This window comes from Salmo salar, chromosome 15 (genome assembly GCF_965601325.2).
Source record: "Salmo salar chromosome 15, fSalSal1, whole genome shotgun sequence".
Classification (NCBI taxonomy): domain Eukaryota; kingdom Metazoa; phylum Chordata; class Actinopteri; order Salmoniformes; family Salmonidae; genus Salmo; species Salmo salar.
The window spans coordinates 42,384,084-42,407,961 of NC_138305.1; the positions used below are offsets into that span (position 1 = coordinate 42,384,084).

The following is a 23,878-nucleotide window of genomic DNA, read 5'->3' on the forward strand; positions in this document are numbered from 1 at the left end:
TTATCTACACATACTGAGCAGCTCATGTTATAGACAGAAGCATGCTACATGGCAGACCAATCCAAACTCATCTCACGGCATTTCCATCCCATTTCGTTATCTCAGTCAATCATGGCTAACGGGTAGGTTCCTGTATTTTTCCGTGGCTAAACCCACTAGGCTCGTAATTTATTATATTTCTATTCATATTTACAAATGGCATACACGTTTTTAATTAAGGTACATGAAAGTTCACATGTTCCAGGTGGCATTTCTGCCGTAAAACACATTTAAAAAATGCTCAAATGCCTCTCCTGTGAAGTAGTGACATTCTTGAAACTGGTCACATTTACTAAAACAGGAAGGTGGGCCTTGAGGGGGGCACTGGTCCATCTCACTCATGCGCACACACACTCATATGCGCACACACACACACACCAGGGTTTCGGTTAGGAAGATGTGGTGCCAGTCATTCGACCTGCAGCATTTTAATTTAATGGACTTTTGAGAAATGTGCCAGACCCATATGCATTGGGTGCGTAACCTGATTAGGGCATCCACGCACAGTGCGCTGAATGACAGAAATCATATATAGATTATGCTTATTCATCTTAACAGAACATGCAATTCCAGCATGCAACAGCATGCGTCCTTCTTACCAAAATCCAATGCGCACTTTGAATATGTTAGAATAACTGCCACATTTACTTTTCCTCAGCAAACAAGATGAGTAGCGAACAGCAAAATCACTAGCCTATCTCAATCTGATTTCCCCCTTAGATTGTCGTTCTGTGCGAGAAAGAAATAGCCTATTCCAAACAGACTCTGGGACAGTTGTGGGACGATAGATCCCAAATTCATACAACCAGTAGGCCTAGGCTGCATAATAAAAAATATGCAACAGATCAGAATGTTTAGCTTAAAATATTGATCAACTATTATTTCTGTGCAGCAATTATAATGTGCAGCAATTATTTCATTGCTACACATTATAGGTGCAGCAATGCGCACAAGGCAGTAAGCTACGCGTAAATGTTTGTTCCATAATGCAATTACAGGGAAAATACCATTGTCAATAACTGACTGCACATGCGAGCAGTTTCATGTAACAGAGATGAAAATATTTGTAAAAATGTTTTGAAAGAGGGGAGATCTAAAGATGCAACAACTAGCATGGGTTGCTAATATGACTAGGATGCTGCCTTTGGCTACTGGACAATGAAAGAAAGTTGATTTGAAAACCAATAGAACATGAGAGAAATAGGCTACTGGTTTCAATGGCATATGGAAATCTTTATAAAAAATTGCCTCCACGTTTCAGAGTCATATTTTACTTTAAAGCAAGGTAAGACATGCCTCATAATAAGAAGTAAAGTTTCAGGTTTCAAACAATTAAGTATATTTTAAAAATTAATACGGTCTCTAGCTCAATGCAAAGTGGTGTATGATGCGCTGTAGCTTGCTTACCATTGCCTATATGCACTTGAATGGTGGATGGGAAGCACGCTTCAATTTTCCAGGCCATCAACACCTTTTAACACACAATTGCATTTAGAATTGTTATGCAATGATTGGGTTTCTAAAAGCACGTTTCACTCACAGGAGGTTAGTGGCACCTTAATTGGGATGACAGGCTCCTGGTAATGGCCTGAGTGGAATGGGTGGAATGCTATCAAATACATCAAACACATGGTTTGCATCAGTTTGATGCCGTTCCATTTCCTCGGTTCCAGCCATTATTATGAGTCGTCCTCCACTCAGCAGCCTCCACTGATTTCACTCCAGCAGAAACGAAGGAGCAGTTTGAGAAGCTGTAGCAGCAGCTCTCGTGCTGCCTGACAGATTTCCTCTTATATTCTTTGTATCTGTATGCTGTGCACGTGTGATAAACATAACGACTAACGAAAATACACACGCGGCAATTTAATTCCACTAAATTACACAAATGGACCTATTGACCGATAATCATCAGCAGTCAAATGCATTTCCATCGACTGGTATTTCCATCAATGAATAGTCTAAAAAACATTCTTTTGGAATGGGATTTTTTTTTCTTCTCCCGGACAATTGGCCAGTTTTATTTATCGGCTTTAAAAAAAAATATCGGGCAAAAGCCAGCTATTTCTGGTTAACGGATGCCCTGACACACAAAAATACATACACACAGATACTACCAACGCCATCTCGAGCCAAGGATAAATTCAGTCGGCCTCCTATTAATCAAGGAATGACAGAGCTTTGCATTATTAATCTATGCGAGTGCTTGGTTAATGGAACCTGAGGTATGCATAAGACATGGCCAGACATCTGCTCTGCGTCGTGCTCTGTTACTGGGGAAGATGGAGACAAGGCCGAGGCATTGATCAGTCCGATGCATGGCTTATGGCTGCTCCGCCAGCTGCAGACGCGGACAGGAACCAGGTGAGCAGACACACCCCCTACTCCGCCCTGCAGTATGTCAGCCTGGTCACAGAGGAAGCCAACCCGCTCTAGCTCAGCAAGTAGGCCTAGACTCTGGGCTGTGGGATGCCACTTGTTCAAATATCTATTGAGGTAGGTTTTGATATGAGATGCTGCTTGGAAAGCAACACTTTTTAGAGACCATTCCTAGCAATTAGAAGCTTCAGAATGTTCCAGACATTTGGCACACTTAACTAATGTATTTCACTTGATTTTGTTTCTTCAGTTTTTGAGTTTTCTGTCCAACCTTATAGTTCATCCTCGACTGTAATCAACCTGCCTGAGTCTGTGTTTTGTTTAGTCTAGGTCTCCTGTCTCCAGAGTTGGGAAATGAATATTAGAGTCAGGGAATGTTGTCCTAATATGATTGCCGTTATTCGGTCTGATCAATGAAGTCCGCAAAGTCCTGCTGATGTCTCTGTTCCCTCATGGCTAGACTTAGTAATACCTACCCTTCGCATGTCTGTTGATGAGGAAAGTCAATCAAATGGGTTATTTATCTTGTGGAGTGAATAAAAGGATTCATCCACAGTTTAGAATTGATTTTGTAAGTCATTTCTCCCTCACAACATCAGCATCAAGCCACTACCAAGTTACAGACAGAAAAAAAGAGCTAAGGTTGATTGTTTAAACAAAATCTAATTATATCTAGAATTGACATGGATGAGAAAACCAATCATGGTTTTGTATCTCAGTTTTGTGTGGAAATGGGACTCCTGTTGATGTTCTATTGTAAACATCAGGAACACCATGACAGACTGACCAGGTGAATCCAGGTGAAAGCCATGATCCCTTAGTAAATGTCACTGTTAAATCCAGGTCAATCAGTGTAGATGAAGGGGAGGAGACAGGGTAAAGAACGATTTTTAAGCCTTAAGACAATTGAGACATGGATTGTGTATTTGTGCCATTCAGAGGGTGAATGGGCAAGACAAAATATTTAAGTGCATTTGAACAGGGTATGGTAGTAGGTGTCAGGTGAACCAGTTTGAGTGTGTTATGAACTGCAACGCTGCTGGATTTTTCACGCTCAACAGTTTCCTGTGTGTATCAAGAGTGGTCCACCACTCAAAGGACACTTGACACAACTGTGCGACACATTAGTCAACATGGGCCAGCATCCCTGTGGAACGCATTCGACACCTTGTAGAGTCCATGCCCCGATGAATCGAGGCTGTTCTGAGGGCAAACGGGGGTGAAACTCAATATTAGGAAGGTGTTCCTAATGTTTTGTACTGTCAGTGTATATGCACGTCTATGAAGTAGTTCAGTTATACAGGTCAGTGAGTGTTTTTATTAGTTGTTAGCTAAAATGTGATCCATAATATTGAGTAATTTGACTTGTCTGTGAGTAGTTTCAGTACCTATGTAATTTGGCAGGAAAATAAAAGGAGATTTAGCTGTATTTCCTCAGGCTAGTCATAAACTATATTCGGAGTCCCTTCTCTCCTACCCCTTCTATGTGAATGGCCAGATGTAATAAGGGACCTCCCTGTGTTTTTATGTTATCCCATCACTCCCCCTACAGGGGTTGGTAGGTCCGTCAGTAGGCAAGTCAGTATGTGGCTGGCTCTGATAGGGTGTGATATCACAGTCATGAGGATGATAAGTCCAGGGCTTCAGCAGTGACAGACACACGTTTAGGATTAAGAGGTCTCATTGCCCTGAACCAGATACCAGACCCAATACACCTGTAGTCATTGGGGCTAAAAGCATCGCTGCCTCTGTGGTTTGATCAATAATTCATTATATGCCTCCTCAAACGTGTGCTTGCCAAAGAAGGTGTTGCACTGGGGGCACTCTAGTTACTTTCTATGTGTGAGTTTTTTTTAAAGCATAGTGGTGGCACGCCCAGGTGGGAGCAGAGAAGCCTCAACAGTACCATGGCTAATAAACCCACAGGGACACAGCATGTGTGGACAATGCTCCATCCATTAACATCAAGTGCAGTAGAAATACAATGGGGAAAGCCAAATATTCTCATTATCTCTGTCTGGCAGTTTGATGGGGGAGTTGAAAGTTGTCAAACCCCTCTGGCTGATTATGATGTTACGCTTTTGTCCAGGTTCTGAGTTGCTGAAAGTTACAAATTCATCAGGCATCTGAAAGGAGAAGAACAGTGGAGCTGAGAAAGCCTTAGGAGAGTGCATTTCAGCTCTGTGCCCCTGTGAGCTAATTTACCGCGATGACTACCGAACCGTGACACGCCGTCCGGATCTGGGGCTGCGCTCGCATTAATTACCCAACAAAACAAGTGGAGCGCTGTGCTGTGAGTGTGTGAGCGTTATCATTTTGCAGGGCCTCCCGTGTGTGGCTTGGCTTGGTGGTGATTAAGTGTCTGCTCCCCACAGAGCTCTGGAAATTTCTATTCAAGAAATAGGCCTAAGTCTTTGCCAATGAGGGAAGAGGCAGCGATAGCAGCTAGATGCGAGTTTGTTTTCTTTCTGTTTGTCTTTGAGACTGTTTGTCTTGAGTTTGTGCAGAACAAGCCAGAGGCGTGTTTGATGAAGCGAGCCTGACCATTTGAAGCGACTGTTCATGAATGAGAGCTAACACCATCTCAATGTTTGTCAGTTTGATTTGTTTTTTCTGATCTGCTCATTTTTCTCTGAGCTGATGGATGAGTTCTTACAGCTTACAAACAGATCCATTAGGCGCTGCACAGAATAAGAAGCCATTGCTTCTCAGCCGGAATTGCTCATCAAGCTTGTTTTGACATGGCCATTGGTTAGCTTCGTGTTCTGCTTTTGGGGATGGCAAGGTGAAAACACTCACAGTCCCTGGAGGATTGCCAGGTTGCCAGTGTGTCTGATGGGACTGGAGGGCTCTCTTGTCTCCCAGCAGAGGACCCTCGTCATCCCTCCGCCTGGCTGATCTGAGATGTCTTTACCAGCAGCTTCTCGCTTCAGCTGTAATCACCAGTGTAATCTCCTCTGATGGGAGCTGCACTCGTGCCCTGAAGAAAAGGCCGCAGTGAGAGGACACCGCTAGTAGGAAGAAGGGAGAACAAGGTGAGGAAAAGAGGAACAAGTCTCTGCATTAATCGGGATGATAAGAGCTCCACTGTGATTATGACGTGGAGCTACATTAAGAGGATGACATATCTTCTCTAATTCCTCTGGACAATGCTCGATTGTACTTCCACTTCCATTTACTGTCAGATGTAGATGTACAGTTAATGATGAAGACGATGATGATGATGATGATGAGTAGGCTTTACAAGATAACGCCTATCTCCAAATGCTCAAAGCACATCACTTTGCTTTGCATCGCTAGTGACAAACACTCCTGAGAGTATGTCAAGACTCCTGAGTGGCCAGGGTTTTCCTTTCAGTTGACTGGTCCCGGATGGAAGCAGACCGACGGACCCAGAGCTCTGTGGTGTGAGCTGTAGTACGCTCCACCCTCTGGTTACACTACCTTTCTGTCTCTCTCTCTCTCTAGCACATCCACCAACGCGTCATTCCCACTGGCCCAGCGGCTGGAGAAGAAGCTCTCAGGAGACATGACTTCTTGCTGATTTACACATGGCTGCCATCACAAAGGAAGTGATAAGGCACTCTGGCAGTCAGTGGCTGTGAAGAGAGCATAGCCACGGGAAGTAAGGGTGCTGAAATTCTTTATTATTTTTTCTTCACAAAAGTAGTGCACTGAGCCTTTATTAGTCCTGTATTAGCTGTTCGATATAGCCTACTGTAGCGCGCCCCCCCCCAAAAAAAAATACATCTCCACGTCCGTCTGTCCCAGCAGGGGCATCATATGGGTAGGCAACAACAAAACAAAGTAGACTAAAATCATTCCAATCCCAATTAAAATGCAATGTCTGTTTACCTTCTGCCTGGCTTTAGGACCATGCAGCACATTGCTCGGGGAGCAGCTGCCAGCTTGTTTGCCTTTTATGTCACTTCTAGAAAGCAGAGGGCAGAGACGGGGCCATTTGCTTTGCCGGTCAACTGTTTAGGCAGTGCGCCGATAGCTTTCAATTTGATGTCGGTATTTGAACTTTGCATTGTAAGCCTTGTTGTAATCTAATAGCCAGGGGTTAATTTAATTGGGAGGTGGGGTGCCCTCCTTTTTGGTGATCATTCAAAACCAAAAGCTGTGTTATTGCTATTAAAATATAGGTTGTCATAGCTGTAAGACTAATTGTTATTTTCATTTATTCGCCCACTAGGCTAGTGCAATTTTGGTTTCATGTACAGTGGTTCGTCCTTTAAAAGTTGCAGCATACTGCGGCGCAGCTTGCCTGGTGCCGCAGAATTCTTTGGCACATTATTTAAGTGTGAACCACTGGTACAATTTAATGCTAGTTAGTGCTAGTTTGACCACCAGAGGGCATCTTTGAGAAGCATTTGATAGCCTTTAATAGTGGCTGTACTAGAGAATTTAAAACCTATTTTTATAAGAACATAGTATATGGGATTGATTTTAAGAAATGTTGCTTAATTAATTTGATATTATGGTGTTTCTATTCCAAGAAACTGAAAACCCTCTGAGGAAAATATGGCTCTGTACAACGTGTCGGTCGGGAGTAGGATAGAGTACTGGGCTATTTAGCTAAAGAATCCCCGTGTCGTGCGGGAACGTGGGAGACCGGGGTTCAATTCCCATATGGGGAGGAAGGAGTAGGCTGTCCTTGTAAATAAGAATTTGTTCTTAACTTCTTGGGGCTATGTGGGACGCTAGCGTGCCACCCGTGGTGCACCCTATCAACAGCAGGTGCATTTCAAGAGCGGCAAATTTGAAACCAAATAAATGTCAAAATTCAAATTTTTCAAACATACAACTATCTTACACCCTTTGAAAGATAAACATCTCCTTAATCTAACCACGTTGTCCGATTTCAAAAAGGTTTTACGGCGAAAGCATAAAGTTAGATTATGTTAGGAGAGTACATTGACAATAGCTGTGTGTAATGTTTTGTCAATTCAAAGACAGGCGTCACCAAAACCATAAAACCAGCTAAAATGATGCACTAACCTTTTACAATCTCCATCAGATGACACTCCTAGGACATTATGTTAGACAATGCATGCATTTTTAGTTCTATCAAGTTCATATTTATATCCAAAAACAGCGTTTTACTATGGCATTGATGTTGAGGAAATCGTTTCCCTCCAATAACCGGCAGTCAAGTCAGCACCACAAATTAAATAATTAAAATTAGAAAACATTGGTAAAATATTATATTGTCATTTAAAGAATTATAGATTTACATCTCTTGAACGCAATCGACTTGCCAGATTTAAAAATAACCTTACTGGGAAATCACACTTTGCAATAATCTGAGCACTGCGCCCAGAAAAATATGCTTTGCTATACAGACAAACGGCCATGTTGGAGAGATCTAAAATCGAAAATACTATGTAAATAATCCATTACCTTTGATTCTCTTCATCAGATGTCACTTCCAGGAATCCCAGGTCCATAACGAATGTCGTTTTGTTCAAAAAAGCTCATCATTTATATCCAAAAAGCTCCGTGTTGTTAGCACATGATCTAAGCCAGCCGGACTTCTCGTCATGAACGAGGGGAAAAAATATATTTACGTTCGTTCAAACATGTCAAACGTTGTATAGCATAAATCATTAGTGCTTTTTTTAACCAGAACATGAATAATATTCAAGGTGGACGAATGCATTCTCTTTTATAACGTATTGGAACGAGGGTACCCAACATGAACTCGCGCGCCAGAGTCTAATCGGCCATCACCGTTCCATGGCTCTTGTTCGGTCAGATCTCACAGTAAAAGACTCAAAACACTTTGTAAAGGCTGGTGACATCAAGTGGAAGCAATAGGAAGTGCCAAAACATTAATCAACCCCTGTGTGTTTCAATGGCATAGGCTTAAAGGTAATTCAACACATCAGGTATCCACTTCCTGTCAGAAAATGTCTCAGGGTTTTGCCTGCCAAATGAGTTCTGTTATACTCACAGACACCATTCAAACAGTTTTAGAAACTTTAGGGTGTTTTCTATCCATATATAATAAGTATATGCATATTCTAGTTACTGGGTAGGATTAGTAACCAGATTAAATCGGGTACGTTTTTTTATCCAGCCGTGAAAATACTGCCCCCTAGCCCCAACAGGTTAACTGACTTGCCTAGGTAAATAAAGGTTACACTAAGAGCATATCATTTCTACACCATACTTGTAGTCTAACCAATACCCAAACTGAGATTCAGTGAAAATAAAAATCTCATGATTTTTCAAGACCAGTCCCCATGCTTGTCTCAGCGCAGTGCAAAACAGTGCTAAAATAGTTGTAGGCTATTGCTTCAAATCCTATTGCTTCTAACTTCAATATGCTCTTTAAATAAATAAGACCTACACCACTTTTAACAGCACATTACTCAACACTAGTGAGACTCATGTCGTCTACGGTAGGCCTACAGTATATAGAAAAATATGACGTGACTCTCCACCAATAATTACATATAGAGGATTGGAGGATTCTAACTTAAAACCAAAAGCCGCCTCGTGGGTCTCCCGGTGGCGGCCGGCACGGGTATCAAACCTGCATCTGTAGCAACGCATTTTGCACTGCACCACTCAGGAGGCCCCATCCACAAAGTATCAAAATACAGAGAAGTGCTGGTAAAGGTACATTGTCCTGCTAAAATAGTTGTAGGCTATTGCTTCAAATCCTATTGCTTCTAACTTCATTATGCTCTTTAAATAAATAAGACCTACACCACTTTTAACAGCACATTACTCAACACTAGCGACTTATTTAACCTTTATTTAATTATCGATTTTATTACACAGTATGCCTACACATTGATAGGCTATATTTAAAAAAATGAAAGAAAATGCACTGAAACCAAAATACCTTTTTAGTTTTGGTGATCCTCTCAGCTCCTGCTCATTTTCAAGTCCTCTCGTCGTTCCGGTCCTAACCCTGGAACGGGTAGCACCATAGAAAGAAGCTGGCTTGATCTGTTCGTCTGTTCTCTTTGGTCGCAATGTCATTTTTGCAGGTAAGTGGGATGTTCACACCTTCAGTAGCCAGGCTATAAGGTGTCTATTGTCCTGCTAATCGGGCTACAAGTGTTTGAAAACCTGTTTTCAAAATGCCACCAGCTGTCCATCACAACTGTAAATAAAAGCACAGCATCTTGTTTACATCTTGTTTACATTCTTTATTGAAATCACAATGTCACAAATCATTTGTATCTACCTTTCCAATTACTTTTAGAGTTTGGGATTTACAAATGTGTGCTTTTCATGTCATTTTTCGTTAAATCCAGTTCAGATTTAAGTATAACTTTTGAGTGACGCCTTTAGTGAGAGGTCTAATGCTTTAATAATTAATAATATCTGCCATCCAAATTCATATCTAAGGGGAATTTTTCACGCCATTATTAATCACATTGTTTAGGTTTGAACGTGCAGACTGGCACTAAGAACAGCAGGAACGTTTCCCTAGTCAGCGCCATTATTAGTGCAATGCCCCTTAAAGTGTTGCTCTGTGCTACCCAGTGGGGCGGGGCCCACCGCTGTTTCAGTGGATACAGCTGGAGAACTGCAAGGCAATCCCATTGTGTGCTGCTCGGGAGCCATGACCAGTATATATTGTCCTGCTAATAACAGGGTTAATAATATATCTGGGAGAATATCCAAGGGGCTTTTGTATAATTGTAAATGAATAATAATTGTAATCGCTTTGTTTAAAAAAATAACTATTTTGGAGATGATTTCGTTTTCAAATAATGTAAAATTAGCGAGAAAAAGGCCATTCTTGAACATGGGGTGAGACATTGTTACTAATTTGTAAATAAAGGCAGTTTGTTATTTACAATGATTTATTTCTGTTTTTAGAGGAAGAGAAACCAAAAACCTACAGTCATCTCATGGGTCTCCCAGTCGAGGCCAGCACAGGTATTGAACCAGCATCTGTAGCAACACAGCTTGCACTGCTATGTTGTGTCTTAGACCGCTGAGCCACTCAGGCGCTGTACAACATGACCGGTCGGGAGTGGCCTACAGTACAGGGCAAAAAAATCCTAACAAAAAAAGAATAACCTTAGTGTAACAACAGTTTTAGTAAGTAATACTGAAGTCATGCACAATTATCAGTTTCTATTTAGGTTTATGTCGCCCATTCATTGTCAGTTAGAGACACAGTAGCGCCTTGGGACCCAAAAGCATAATCATTGCTCTAACTCCCCCTTACGCTGGTCTGGAACAATGAAGTAGTGACACAGGGTACCGTACTAAAACACAAATTACCTCCAAGTCGCACAGCATAATCGCAAAGCTTTTAGTGGAGCAACCACTGTAGGCCTATTGGTGTGAAAAGAAACAACTGAACAACTTAGAGAATTTCCCCAAAATACATGTCTTGTTTTTGGCTTTAAAGACAATAACAATTGTAGGCAATAACAAATGTGCATTGTTGTGCAGTGACAGAATGATAATTGAGATAATGCAAATAATAATGATTACCTAGTTGGGCTAACCTTTTAAACTTCTTGCTTTAGCCCTACATCATCATCCCCTGCCTGCATCCCCAATCCCTACCTGTAGCCTACTTGGTATAATGCCTTTCCACCTTTCACTCGATCAGTCTTGCTTGTCCATCTTCCTGAATTAAAATAGTCTAACAGATGAATCTTGCTGGCAAAACGTCATTAAATATTGCTAAGTTATTTAGCTATAGTATGGATGTAGGGATGTTTTTTTAATATATATAATGAGCACCCAGGTGCTGCTCAGGCAACAGAATAATATCAGACTGATATTTTCCCGGCGGGCCGCCTCAGCTTTGGCTACTGTGTTGCAATATTAATATTCTCGGAGCAGACTTGTTCATTAAAAAAAAAGTTTGAATATTCTTCTGCCTCGTTCGTTGATACAATGCTTCAATATTCTCCGAATGTTTCCCTTCCCTGGCGAATAATGCAGACAGGCAAATACAAACAATTAGTTGGGCGCACACATTATAAGGACCATCTCCTGAATTCAGAGCAACAATTTTGGTGGGAAGCTCACGAGACAATGACAGTGTCATAGTACACTGTATGCACCATTCCACAAGGGTGACTTCATATAGCCTATAGCAGGGGGTCTGCAACCCTTTTCATATGAGTGACAATTTACAATCTCTAAAGATCTGCGTGCCAGTTATGATTTTCATATAAGCATTGAAGGCTACTAAACTGCCCAGAAAATGTCTAACTGCCCACAAACTGAACAGCCTCATTCTAGCTGGCTACTAGACAGAGACATTATTCAGCCACACCCCACGGCGCTCCACTATGTCTACCTACAGTATACCGAGGTGCTGTCCACTCAGCAGTGCTGAATTACGGGTGTGGCCTTAATGTGTCGATTTTTCTTCATTCCTTCCTTGAGTTTTTGTCTTTATGCATCCTTGTCTTTTGTAGGCCTAAGTAATTCCTTTTGATGTATTTATTTATTTTTATTGAACCTTTATTTAACTAGGCAAGTCAGTTAAGAACAAATTCTTATTTACAATGACGGCCTACCAAAAGGCAAAATGCCTCTTGCAGGGACTGGGGCCTGTGATTAAAAAAATAATTAAATAAATACAATATAAATATAAGACAAAACACGCATCACAACAAGAGAGACACAACACTACATAAAGAGAGACCTAAGACGACAACATAACAAGGCAGCAACACATGACAACACAGTGTGGTAGCAACATGACAACAACATGGTAGCAACACAACATGGTAGCAGCACAAAAACATGGTACAAACATTATTGGGCAAAGTCAACAGCACAAAGGTCAAGAAGGTAGAGACAACAATACATCATACAAAGCAGTCACAACTGTCAGTAGGTGTTGTCCATGATTTGAGTCTTTGAATGATGAGATTGACATAACTGTTGTATTTGGAGGATGAGGGCTGCAGTAGTTATCTCAGATAGGGGGGGGAGTGAGGCCTAAGAGAGTTTTTTTATAAATAAGCATCAACCAGTGGGTCTTACGACAGATATACAGAGATGACCAATTTACTGAGGAGTAAAGAGTGCAGTGATGTGTCCTATAAGGAGCATTGGTAGCAAATCTGATGGCCGAATGGTAAAGAACATCTAGCTGCTCGAGAGCACCCTTACCTGCCAATCTAAATTATGTCTCTGTAATCTAGCATGGTAGAATGGGCATCTGAATCAGGGTTAACGTTAGCCTGCAGCTTTGATATGTGTTAAGAGAAGGACAGTGCACTGTCTAGTCATACTCCCAAGTACTTGTATGAGGTGACTACCTCAAGCTCGAAACCCTCAGAGGTAGTAATCACACCTGTGGGAAGAGGGGCATTCTTCTTACCAAACCACATGACCTTTGTTTTGGAGGCGTTCAGAACAAGGTTAATGGTAGAGAAAGCTTGTTGGACACTAAGAAAGCTTTGTTGTAGAGCGTTTACACAAAATCCGTGGAGTGAACAGCTGAGTATAAGACTGTATCATCTGCATATAAATGGATGAGAGAGCTTCCTACTGCCTGAACTATGTTGTTGATGTAATTTGAGAAGAGCCTGGCTTTTGTATGCCTTTTATTTTATTTTTGTGTAGGATTTATCTGGCATAGTCTGCATTCGCAGTCAACTGTTTTATGCTCCGGTTACTTTCACATTGATGTCGGTATTTGAAGCTGGACTTGATAGTGTATTATGCATCTATACAACATTGTCAAAAGTATCTGGAGACCTGCTCGTCAAACATCTCATTCCAAAATCATGGGCATTAATATAGAGTTGGTCCCCCCTTCTCTGCTGTAACAGCCTCCACTCTTCTGAGAAGGCTTTCCACTAGATATTGTAACATTGCTGCGGGGACTTGCTTCCACTCAGCCGTAAGAGCATTAATGAGGTTGGGCACTGGTGTTCCAATTCGTCCCAAAGGTGTTCGATGGGGTTGAGGCCAGGGCTCTGTGCACAGGGGCATTGTTCCTCCTCCACCAAACTTCACATTTGGCACTATGCATTCAGGCAGGTAGCGTTCTTCTGGCATTCGCCAAACTCGTCCGTTTGACTGCCAGATGGTGATTCATCACTCCAGAGAACATGTTTCTACTGCTCCAGAGTCCAATGGCGGTGAGCTTTACACCACTCCAGCTGATGCTTGGCATTGCGCATGGTGATCTTTGGCTTGTGTGCGACTGCTCGGCCATGGAAACCCATTTCACGAAGCTCTCGAACGAACAGCTTGTACTGACGTTGCTTCCAGAGGCATTTTGGAACTCAGTCGTTAGTGTTGCAACCAAGGACAGATGATTTTTATGCACTACACGCTTCAGCACCCTGCGGTCCCGTTCTGAGAGTTTGTGTGGCCTACCACTTCGCAGCTGAGCAGTTGTTGGTCCTAGATGTTTCCACTTCACAATAACAGCACTTACAGTTGACCGGGGCAACTCTAGCAGGGAAGACATTTGACAAACTGACTTGTTGGAAAGCTGGTATCCTGTGACGGTGCTGCGTTTAAAGTCACTGAGCTCTTAAGTACTGGCATTCTATTGCCAATGTTTTTTTAACCCATTTCTCCCCAATTTTGTGATATCCAAACCCTCCCCTAACCCGGACGACACTGGGCCAATTGTGCACCGCCTCATTGGTGTCCCGGTCACGGCCGACTGTGACACAGCCTTACTGCAGCACATCGCTATGTGAATGATGGATAAGGCCACTCTCGTATTGCCAGCCATAACCTCATGGGTATCTATAATTCCTCACCTTTCTCTCTCTGAAGGCCCACTTCAACACAATCACAGAATGTGACATGGTGTTAAAATGGAAAATGACACAAGAGCTTGACAGCATGACAATGCTTTCACTGGGGGGTGAATGTGAGGCCTTGTAGGCACATTGACCCGGAAAATCCTTGCAGGCGTAAGCCAGCCTGCATCTGACAAAAAATAAACACACTGAACTGGGCCACTATGGTGACATTGCCAATGACATTTTCTTGCCAAATGGGTTTGAAGGTTGACTTGCTTATTGAGTGTTGTGAATTCCAGAAGGTTCTCTGTTTATGGCAGCTAGCCCTCCGAGCTGAAATCGTCTACCATCTGTCACATTGGCCTAGCTGTCCCCGTGGAGAAGGGCTCCATATTACTCAGAGGCCACCTTCAAACACCACCTTATCCATTCAGACAACTTTTTCTTAACCAAGCTTTTTAAAAAGAGAAAATGCACCAGTGTTAAGCATTAAAGTTTCATCCAAGCTAAACCTGACCTGTGGCTATCTGGCTGGCCCAGGCATCACCACATGCAAAGACCTGGCTCAAAGATTTACCACCTTTTTCATCTGTTTTTCTGGGATCAATTTTCAAACGTTAAGGTCGATCCTTTTCATTCTGTTGATAAATAATCTTGAACATCCTCTCCCAGGGCACTTGAATTTTATCCACTACTTTACTGCTGCATCTTTACAAGAACAGCATATTCTCCTCATTTGATCGACTCAATGTTACTTCAGTGTTAGCATTGTAAGGTTTGTCACCTCTCACGGAAAGAGGCTGTCCTTTTTGTATTCCTTTTGTTGTGACATACTCATAGGATTACAAGCATATTACTGATGTACACGGGTTTGCACACTATTTGTCCAAGGTACACTATGTTGGTGAGACTCCATTATGCCTTCATTCCAAAGCCATTCCGTGCACGCATCAGGTATTCCATCTCCGTAATTGGAATGGATGGTGTAATTCAGCCTGGGCCTCCCCTGGGCTTCACCGTGTGTGTGTGTGTGTGTGTGTGTGTGTGTGTGTGTGTGTGTGTGTGTGTGTGTGTGTGTGTGTGTGTGTGTGTGTGTGTGTGTGTGTGTGTGTGTGTGTGTGTGTGTGTGTGTGTGTGTGTGTGTGTGTGTGTGTGTGTGTGTGTGTGTGTGTGTGTGTGTGTGTGTGTGTGTGTGGTGGTCCCCACAGTGACTGGGCCGATGCAGATTATGCTGGGACTGGGAGGGGTGAATGGGCTGCAACAGAGCGGGGGAATTCATCACCCACAGAGGTGGGATCTGGGGACCTGCATGTCCCTGCGTCAGACCCCCTGTCACAACCAGGCCTTCGTAAGAGCACTATGGTGCACTGTGTATCCTAACAGGCTGAGTTATGATCTGCTCTGTCCTCACCTGGGCTTTCAGCCACAGACCCAGGACTGAACACTATAATAGTAGGTAGGTTACGTAGCCTCAGTTTACCATTCGTTTTCTCAGACACACCCACCCACAGTCTGATTTCTTACAATTCCACCCTCCCACCTCCCATGCCTGAGTAAACAAAACAATCAAATATTTGTTATGTCTTGCCTCTTGTTTTCGCAGCTTGTATTTCTGGACATAGTATTGTCTTAATATGGAAACACAATAACACTAGAGCTGACATTAACATAAAGCACTGGTGGCCCACTGGTGTCAGTGCTGGTCTCATTGGAACAGCACCATTCGTTTTCTAAAATGGGCCTCAATGAAGTGGTAAGATAATGTCCTCCCTCACCACACTGAGTAGTGTCTCTGTCTGTATGGGTTTGATATTCTGAGCACACCTTTGTTTTGAGAGGCGATGTGCTGCGCTTCTCTGTTTCTCCGAGAAATTACAGCGTGACATTGTCACCTTCTACGTGAAGGTTGTTTTTGTCCGAACAATGCATAGTTGTCTGTCAAGCCTCAAAGGCTCTCAGCCCAGTGAAATTCAGTTTTCCACCATTTTCCACCGGTAACGATGTGAGAACTCTATTGGCAAGTGTCATCTGTCGATAAAATGCGCAGGAGTCTCTGCTCCTCTAAAGTATGAGATATGAAGGGAGAGAGCAGGTGATGAATGAAGGCTCTGACACACAAGAGCTGCCGTCCCGTGAATGCTGCTCGCACATCCATCACCAGGCTCTTTTGAACTGGGGAAATATATTTTGCCTGTTCATGGGACGGCCATCGGACTTAATTGATTTTCCCCAGAGAAATGAAAAGTGATGTCCCCCTTCACATGTCAATTCAAGATGTCTTAATGGGAACTTGGTAAAGTTCTGCTCCATTGTTCTTATCATTAAGACACTGGGATTCTATATAAGAACTGATACAGGTCATATCCTTATTTTTAAACATCCTTCATGTTTTTCGTTTCCTCAAATCTGTCATTTTACATTCACAATTGACCAAGCTCTCAAGATCTCTTTGTCATAACAATAAAGGCTGGTTACACGCCGTGTCATAGAAATGCATTTTAATTGGAATCTTCGAGATCAGAGAAATGTGGATTTGTATTCAAGTCACTCCATGGCTTGTGTACATTTATGCACAGGCAATCGCACGCAAATACAAACGCACACATGAACACTCACGCAAACACACACCTTTTCACACAGCGTGCTCTCTGCGGTACGGTTCAGGAGGCTTGTCCCAGTATTGGGATGAGGATGACCCCTCTCCACTCCTCCTTTCCACTGCGTTTTATAATTGGGCAAGCAGGCACGCTTTGCAGGAGCAAAGCCTGCCGGGCTGGTAGACAATAGATGGAAGGCACGAAATGTCACCCCCTTCATCTCTCACAGAGCCCAGGCTTTCTATTGTTAAGCATCAGGGGTGTTCAATCTACTGTAAATAAAATAAATAATAAATAAAAACAACTTCAGTACCACAGCATAGTATTTTATCTATTGAAGAAAGCTGTATAGGTGTAAGTGAATGGGAAAGTGCCATAGACACATTATTGAGTTTATTTTAGATAACGCTGTGGACTAAAAGCTTTGCTGTGCATTCGTCTCTTCGTCTGCCTGCCTGACTGGTGCCTGTCCTTTCATCCTCCTCTCCGTGTGGCGTAAAAGAGAAGAGATATCGGGCCGCCAAACGAGTGTAGAGAGTTGGCAGTAGGGCTGGGCGATATGGCCAAAATATCATATCATATGGTGTTTAAAAAATAAAATTGGACGGTATGACTGTATTTGACAGTATTTTGTTTTTGAATAATAAAAGTTCAAAGTTTGCTTTTTGAGTAGTGCGTGACCCTAGGGTCACAACACATACAGTTGAAGTTGGAAGTTTACATACACCTTAGCCAAATACATTTAAACTCAGTTTTTCACAACTCCTGACATTTAATCAGAGGAAAAATTCCCTGTTTTAGGTCAGTTAGGATCACCACTTTATTTTAATAATGTGAAATGTCAGAATAATAGTAGAGAGAATGATTTATTTCAGCTTTTATTTCTTTCATCACATTCCCAGTGAGTCAGAAGTTTACATACACTCAATTAGTATTTGGTAGCATTGCTTTAAATTGTTTAACTTGGATCAAACGTTTCAGGTAGCCTTCCACAAGCTTCCCACAATAAGTTGGGTGAATTTTGGCCCATTCCTCCTGGCAGAGCTGGTGTAACTGAGTCAGGTTTGAAGGCCTCCTTGCTCGCACACGCTTTTTCAGTTCTGCCCACACATTTTCTATAGAATTCAGGTCAATGCTTTGTGATGGCCACTCCAATACCTTGACTTTGTTGTCCTTAAGCCATTTTGCCACAGCTTTGGAAGTATGCTTGGGGTCATTGTCCATTTGGAAGACCCATTTGCGACCAAGCTTTAACTTCCTGACTGATGTCTTGAGATGTTGCTTCAATATATCCACAGAATTTTCCTGCCTGATGATGCCATCTATTTTGTGAAGTGCACCAGTCCCCCCTGCAGCAAAGGACCCCCACAACACGATGCTGCCACCCCCGTGCTTCACGGTTGGGATAGTGTTCTTCGGCTTGCAAGCCTCCCCCTTTTTCCTCCAAACATAACGATGGCCATTATGACCAAACAGTTCTATTTTTCTTTCATCAGACCAGAGGACATTTCTTCAAAAAGTACGATCTTTGTCCTCAAGTACGATCTTTGTCCTCAGTTGCAAACCGTAGTCTGGCTTTTTTATGGCGGTTTTTGAGCAGTGGCTTCTTCCTTGCTGAGCGGCCTTTCAGGTTATGTCGGTATAGGACCCGTTTTATTGTGGATATAGATACTTTTGTACCTGTTTCCTCCAGCATCTTCACAAGGTCCTGCTGTTGTTCTGGGATTGATTTGCACTTTTCGCACCAAAGTATGTTCATCTCTAGGAGACAGATTGCATCTCCTTTCTGAGCGGTATGACTGCTGCGTGGTCCCATGGTGTTTATACTTGCATACTATTGTTTGTACAGATGAACGTGGTACCTTCAGGCGTTTGGAAATTGCTTCCAAGGATGCACCAGACTTGTGGAGGTCTACAAAACATTTTTCTGAGGTCTTGATTTTTTTCCAATTATGCCAAGCAAAGAGGCACTGGGTTTGAAGGTAGGCCTTGAAAAACATCCACAGGTACACCTCCAATTGACTCAAATTATGTCAATTAGCCTATTAGAAGCTTATAAAGCCATGACATCATTTTCTGGAATTTTCCAAGCTGTTTAAAGGCCCAGTCAACTTAGCGTATGTAAACTTCTGACCTGCTGGAATTGTGATACAGTGAATTATAAGTGAAATAATCTGTCTGTAAACAATTTTTGGAAAATGACTTGTCATGCACAAAGTAGATGTCCTAAACGACTTGCCAAACTATAGTTTGTTAACAAGAAATTTGTGGAGTGGTTGAAAAATTCGTTTTAATGACTCCAACCTAAGTGTATGTAAACTTCCGACTTCAACTGTATGTGCTTTCAGTGGGTCTTTCTCCATTCTGATTGTTTTATACTGTTCAATTCAACTTCAACCAAAAATAATTTTCTGCATTTTCATTCATTTCTGCATTACCTGCACTCATTTGAGATAATTTCCACACTGTCATGTAGGGCTGCACGATATGGACAAACAATCTAGGCCTTATTTCTACCCAAATTTTGCAATTCTGATTTGACTTGCGATTTAGAGCAAAACACTTGGGTGAACTGTTGGAATCATGGAAATAGAATGAGTATTCTAATTCTATAGTTAGAATATAATAGTGGGCACGTTTATACAGTGTTTGACATGAAAATACCAGGGAGGAGTTATTGTGACACGGTAGGAACCAAAGTGTTGATAATTGTTTCCTAGGGGAACCTATTATCTTTGGCTATATTTATTGTAGCTAACAACTTCATGTAGCTAACATATTCTTACTTCGCATATTCCTTTTTGATTTACAAGATATTGTTGCACAAAAAACATGCAGATTTAGGTTTACACCATTACTGGTATTATCAGTCTGTATAGCTAATTAAGTTTGCTCTGACTCAGTACATGTATTAACTAGCTAGCGAATAGCATTAGCGACTAACCAGATTTAGGCCCAACTTGCTACGAAAAGACTAACCTGCTGTTTGCAGCTGTAAGAAGCACAAACTAATAGTGTAATTATGAAACGCTAGTGGATTTATATTAAGCAAAGTAAAAACAGCATTCTTGCCATCAACATTGTTGCATGTGCTGCATTGACCATGCAGAGACTGAACGCATCCTTGAGTGACGGGGTGGGGCTAGGTCTGTGTAGAATGCCGCATCGATAGAGAGAGCGGAGAGAGATGATTCGAGTAGCGAAGTCATCTATAAAAATCGACGTTACAAACGGCGTATCACATTTAACAAAACCCAAACCAGTCTGTGTATCAGTACTTGTACATCGTAAAATACGGTATACAGCCCAGCCCTAGATGGCAGGGGCTGGGTTCTGTGCTAAGCGCTTGGCAAGCCGAGCAGGGTTTGATAATTAAAGCCATGCAGGATTTGATAATTAAAGCATAAAAAGGACCTAAGCCCTCCTGCTGTCAGTCCTCACTCTTTTTATTGTGACTAATAAATGTTTCCTCTGTCACCATCTGTTGAATGAAAGGTTTACCCCCGAACACATCACACAACATCTGCACTTCCATTAGCTGCTCTTGTGTTACTAGAAGTGATTCTGACACCTGTTATTGTGCGTATTGGAGCTTGTTTAGCTGAGATCCAACAGTGGGAGGTTGTATGGGTCTGATTAGCCAAGTAAAACTTTAACTCCAAGATGTACTACTTCACATCGGCGATGAGAGTGGGCGGACTGGAGCTCTGACGTCACATACATTGTGGAGTTGAGTTTTAGTTGGCTAGGGTCAGACTTAACCAGACAGCGTCAGTATAGGCTTAGTGTCTTAGGTCACGGCCATAAAGCTGAATACAAGGCTTTAACCCTCAGAGATTTGTTTGATGTGTGAATTGGTTTATGGATCTAACAAACACAGCAACAATATAACTTGTCATGCAATACGCGATCATCATCACGTTTGGATAGAATAACAATCCGTTCCCCACCACCACTTAGCCCAATAAAGTGAGGTGGGAAAACAGAACCGTCACTGGAGAATAAACTGCATACAGGCTACATGTATTTACAGCACAGTCATTTCATTTAGCTTGTTTCTCTTAATCTTAATGAAGCAGAAGCAGTTTTTAGCTGCACAATACCAGATGAATGACCACGGTGCTCTGTCAGGATGGTATAATGTCATCTCCTAGGTAGTGAAGTAAGGTCTGGTGGCCAAGAGCCTTCACAAAGCATCAGCCCACTGTGAAAAGACTTAGAAACCCTCGCTAATGTACCCTCTCGCTCTGTTTCCACTCTCTCTGCCACAAACATCCTCCTTGACCAGGTAAAAACCTGACAGAATAGCCAAAGGTGCTCTGTGAGACTTGTATTTGATCATATGCCTGACATCTTGCACAGAGATAAATAGAGGTTGCCTGAAGCAATATTCCAGCGCAGCAGGAGATATGTTCCGCTCTTTGAATAAAACAGTACACTTCCAGTTCCAACACCCGGCTGCCCTGGACCTTTCAAATAACATTTTATTTGTCACGTGCTTCGTAAACAACAGGTGAAATGCTTACTTACGGCCCTTTCCAACTATACAGAGCGAAAGGAAAAAAAAGAAATAATAGAAAGTAAAACGCGTAATAAGAGACACGATGAGTAACGATAACTTGGCTATATACAAGGGTTACCAGTACCGACTCCATGTGCAAGGGAACGAGGTAATTGAGGTAGATGTGTACATTTAACTAGGAATAAGGTGACGGATAGTAAACAGTAGCAGCAGCGTATGTGATGAGTCAAAAACGTTAGTGCAAAAAGGGTCAATGCAGATAGTCGGGAAGCTATTTGGTGAACTATTTAACTAACTATTTAACAGTCTTATGGCTTGGGGGTAGAATCTGTTCAGAGTCCTGTTGGTTCCAGACTTGGTGTATTGGTACCGCTTGCCGTGCGATAGCAGAGAGAACTGTCTATGACTTGGGTGGCTGGAGTCTTGGATAATTTTTAGGGCCTTCCTCTGACACCTCCTGGTATAAAAGTCCTGGATGACAGGGAGCACGTCCCCAGTAATGTACTCGGCCGTACGCACTACCCTCTGCAGCACCTTGTGGTCGGATGCCAAGCAGTTGCCATACCAAGAGGTGACGCAGCAAGTCAAGATGCTCTCAATGGTGCAGCTGTAGAACTTTTTGAGGATCAGAGGACCCATGCAAAATCTGTTCAGCCTCCTGAGGGGGAAGAGGCGTTCTAGTTCCCTCTTCACAAATGTATTGATGTGTTTGGACCATGATAGATCCTTAGTGATGTGGACACCGAGGAACTTGAATCTCTCGACCCATTCCACTTCAGACCCTTTTCAGACCCTAGACCCTCTGTTTCCTGTAGTCCACGACCAGCTCCTTTGTCTTGCTGACGTTGACGGAGAGGTTATTGTGCTGGTACCACACTGCCAGATCTGATCTCCTCCCTATAGGCTTTACCTCTGGTCTTAATCACAGAACCATGACTCTGACTGTGCTGTTGTTCTACCAATACAATATGTTGCTATGAGAGGAAAATATGATGTGAGTCCAAAAAGCTTTGTTTTGTTTGCCTTCCCAGGGAGCATAAAAGGAGCCACCATCGTGGATGCTCTGGATACCCTGTACATCATGGAGATGTTTGAGGACTTTGACATGGCCACAGAGTGGGTGGAGAAGAACCTGGACTTCAACGTGGTGAGTAGAACCATCATGCATAGAACACCCATTGTCTGCTAGCTAGTAGGACCATAGAACACCCTTGTCTTTTTACTTTGATTTATTTATCATTTATTTTACCAAGGAGGTCACAATGAGATTTACATCTCTTTTTCAAGTGAGCCCTGGCCAAGCAGCATTCATACAGTTCCATATGAGACACAACACAACATAAATCACAACAATGAATGAAAGTTAAAACAAAGAGCTTAAAAGAGCAGGTTTATAAACGTGCAATTTGTGATCAGCAGCCCTCCGATCTGTGATTTTAAAATGTATCAATCGGAATAAAATGATTTAGTTCCAGGTCCTTCTGCAAAATGTCCAAGATGATGGGCCAGCAAAGCTGAAAGCGCTCTTACCAAACTCTGCTAGTAAGTCACCGACTGACATTCACAAGGACAGGAGATCTACAATCTGATTAGTTAGGCGGACCCCACTGTAATCAGCATGGAGAGAATACAGGGACACTCAAGGTGACTCCAGGTAATTGGGCCTTGATGAAGTGCTCTGTTTCAGACAGAACAGTTAAAGTACTCACCTGGAAGAAACCACTGTTTAGAGTGGCATATGTCTGTAGAAGTGGACTGAATGAAGTAACCTTGATTCCACTGTGTGGGGTAGGGAGAAGGAGAGAGCACTTAACTCTGATACCTTCTAATCAGTCAATATAGACCTGACTCATCAGTCTGAAGGTAATGTGCTTTAGGAGCTAAGACTTTGTGGGTCTGTCAGGTAGAACACATTGCCTTTCTCAAGCCATTCACTGTCTCTTACTGTCACTAATATTCAATAATACAGTTTTCCCTCCAGACAACTCCCACACACGGAAATGAAAGATGTCTAAAACTATTTGAAAAGTCTGTCTCTGACATTGTCACACTAATTAGAAAAACTTTGCAATCCACCATTATTTATATACCTATGAAATGATGATATTGACAATGGTGCTCCCTTGTGCTTCTGGACCAAAAGTTATCAATAATGCCCAAATAACCCTGTAAATCAACGCCCCAGTCTATTGGAATGCAATCATTTGTATTTGCATTATGTCTTGCACCACTCTCAATTACATTTGATCAACTCTAATGCAACTCTAATCTAGTGTAAAGTCAGCATGTTCCAACCCATTGGTTATGCCTCAACAATTTGTGATTTCTTAGCAAGTTATTTTCTTTCTTAATTTTTTTCAAGTCATGGTTTATTTTATGGCAATAAAAGGAATGCCCCACTTGAGAAATGTCAAACTGCAATTTGTGCAATTTTAGTATGTGAACAACTGAACCATTCCATATCCGTATAATGCAATTTTGCGATAAATTGAATACCAAAGGTTATAGGGAAGGTTATAGCACAAGGAAATGTGATGACTCATCAAATTAAAAGTTGTTGACAAACTTTTCCACTTTTACCGTTATTAAGCCTAGTTGCTGTGTGAAAGGAATGTTCAACACTAGCA

General features: G+C 42.2%; 1 protein-coding gene across 1 annotated transcript in view; it reads left to right on the forward strand.

Moving 5' to 3' along the window:
* The window catches only part of LOC106571376 (mannosyl-oligosaccharide 1,2-alpha-mannosidase IA), a 169,635-nt gene that overhangs the window by 46,422 nt on the left and 99,335 nt on the right, over positions 1–23,878 (forward strand). Inside the window, exon 3 of the mRNA XM_014144392.3 lies at positions 22,283–22,398. Within this exon, the coding sequence (XP_013999867.1) occupies positions 22,283–22,398 (116 nt within the window). The remainder of the gene's footprint in view (positions 1–22,282; positions 22,399–23,878) is intronic.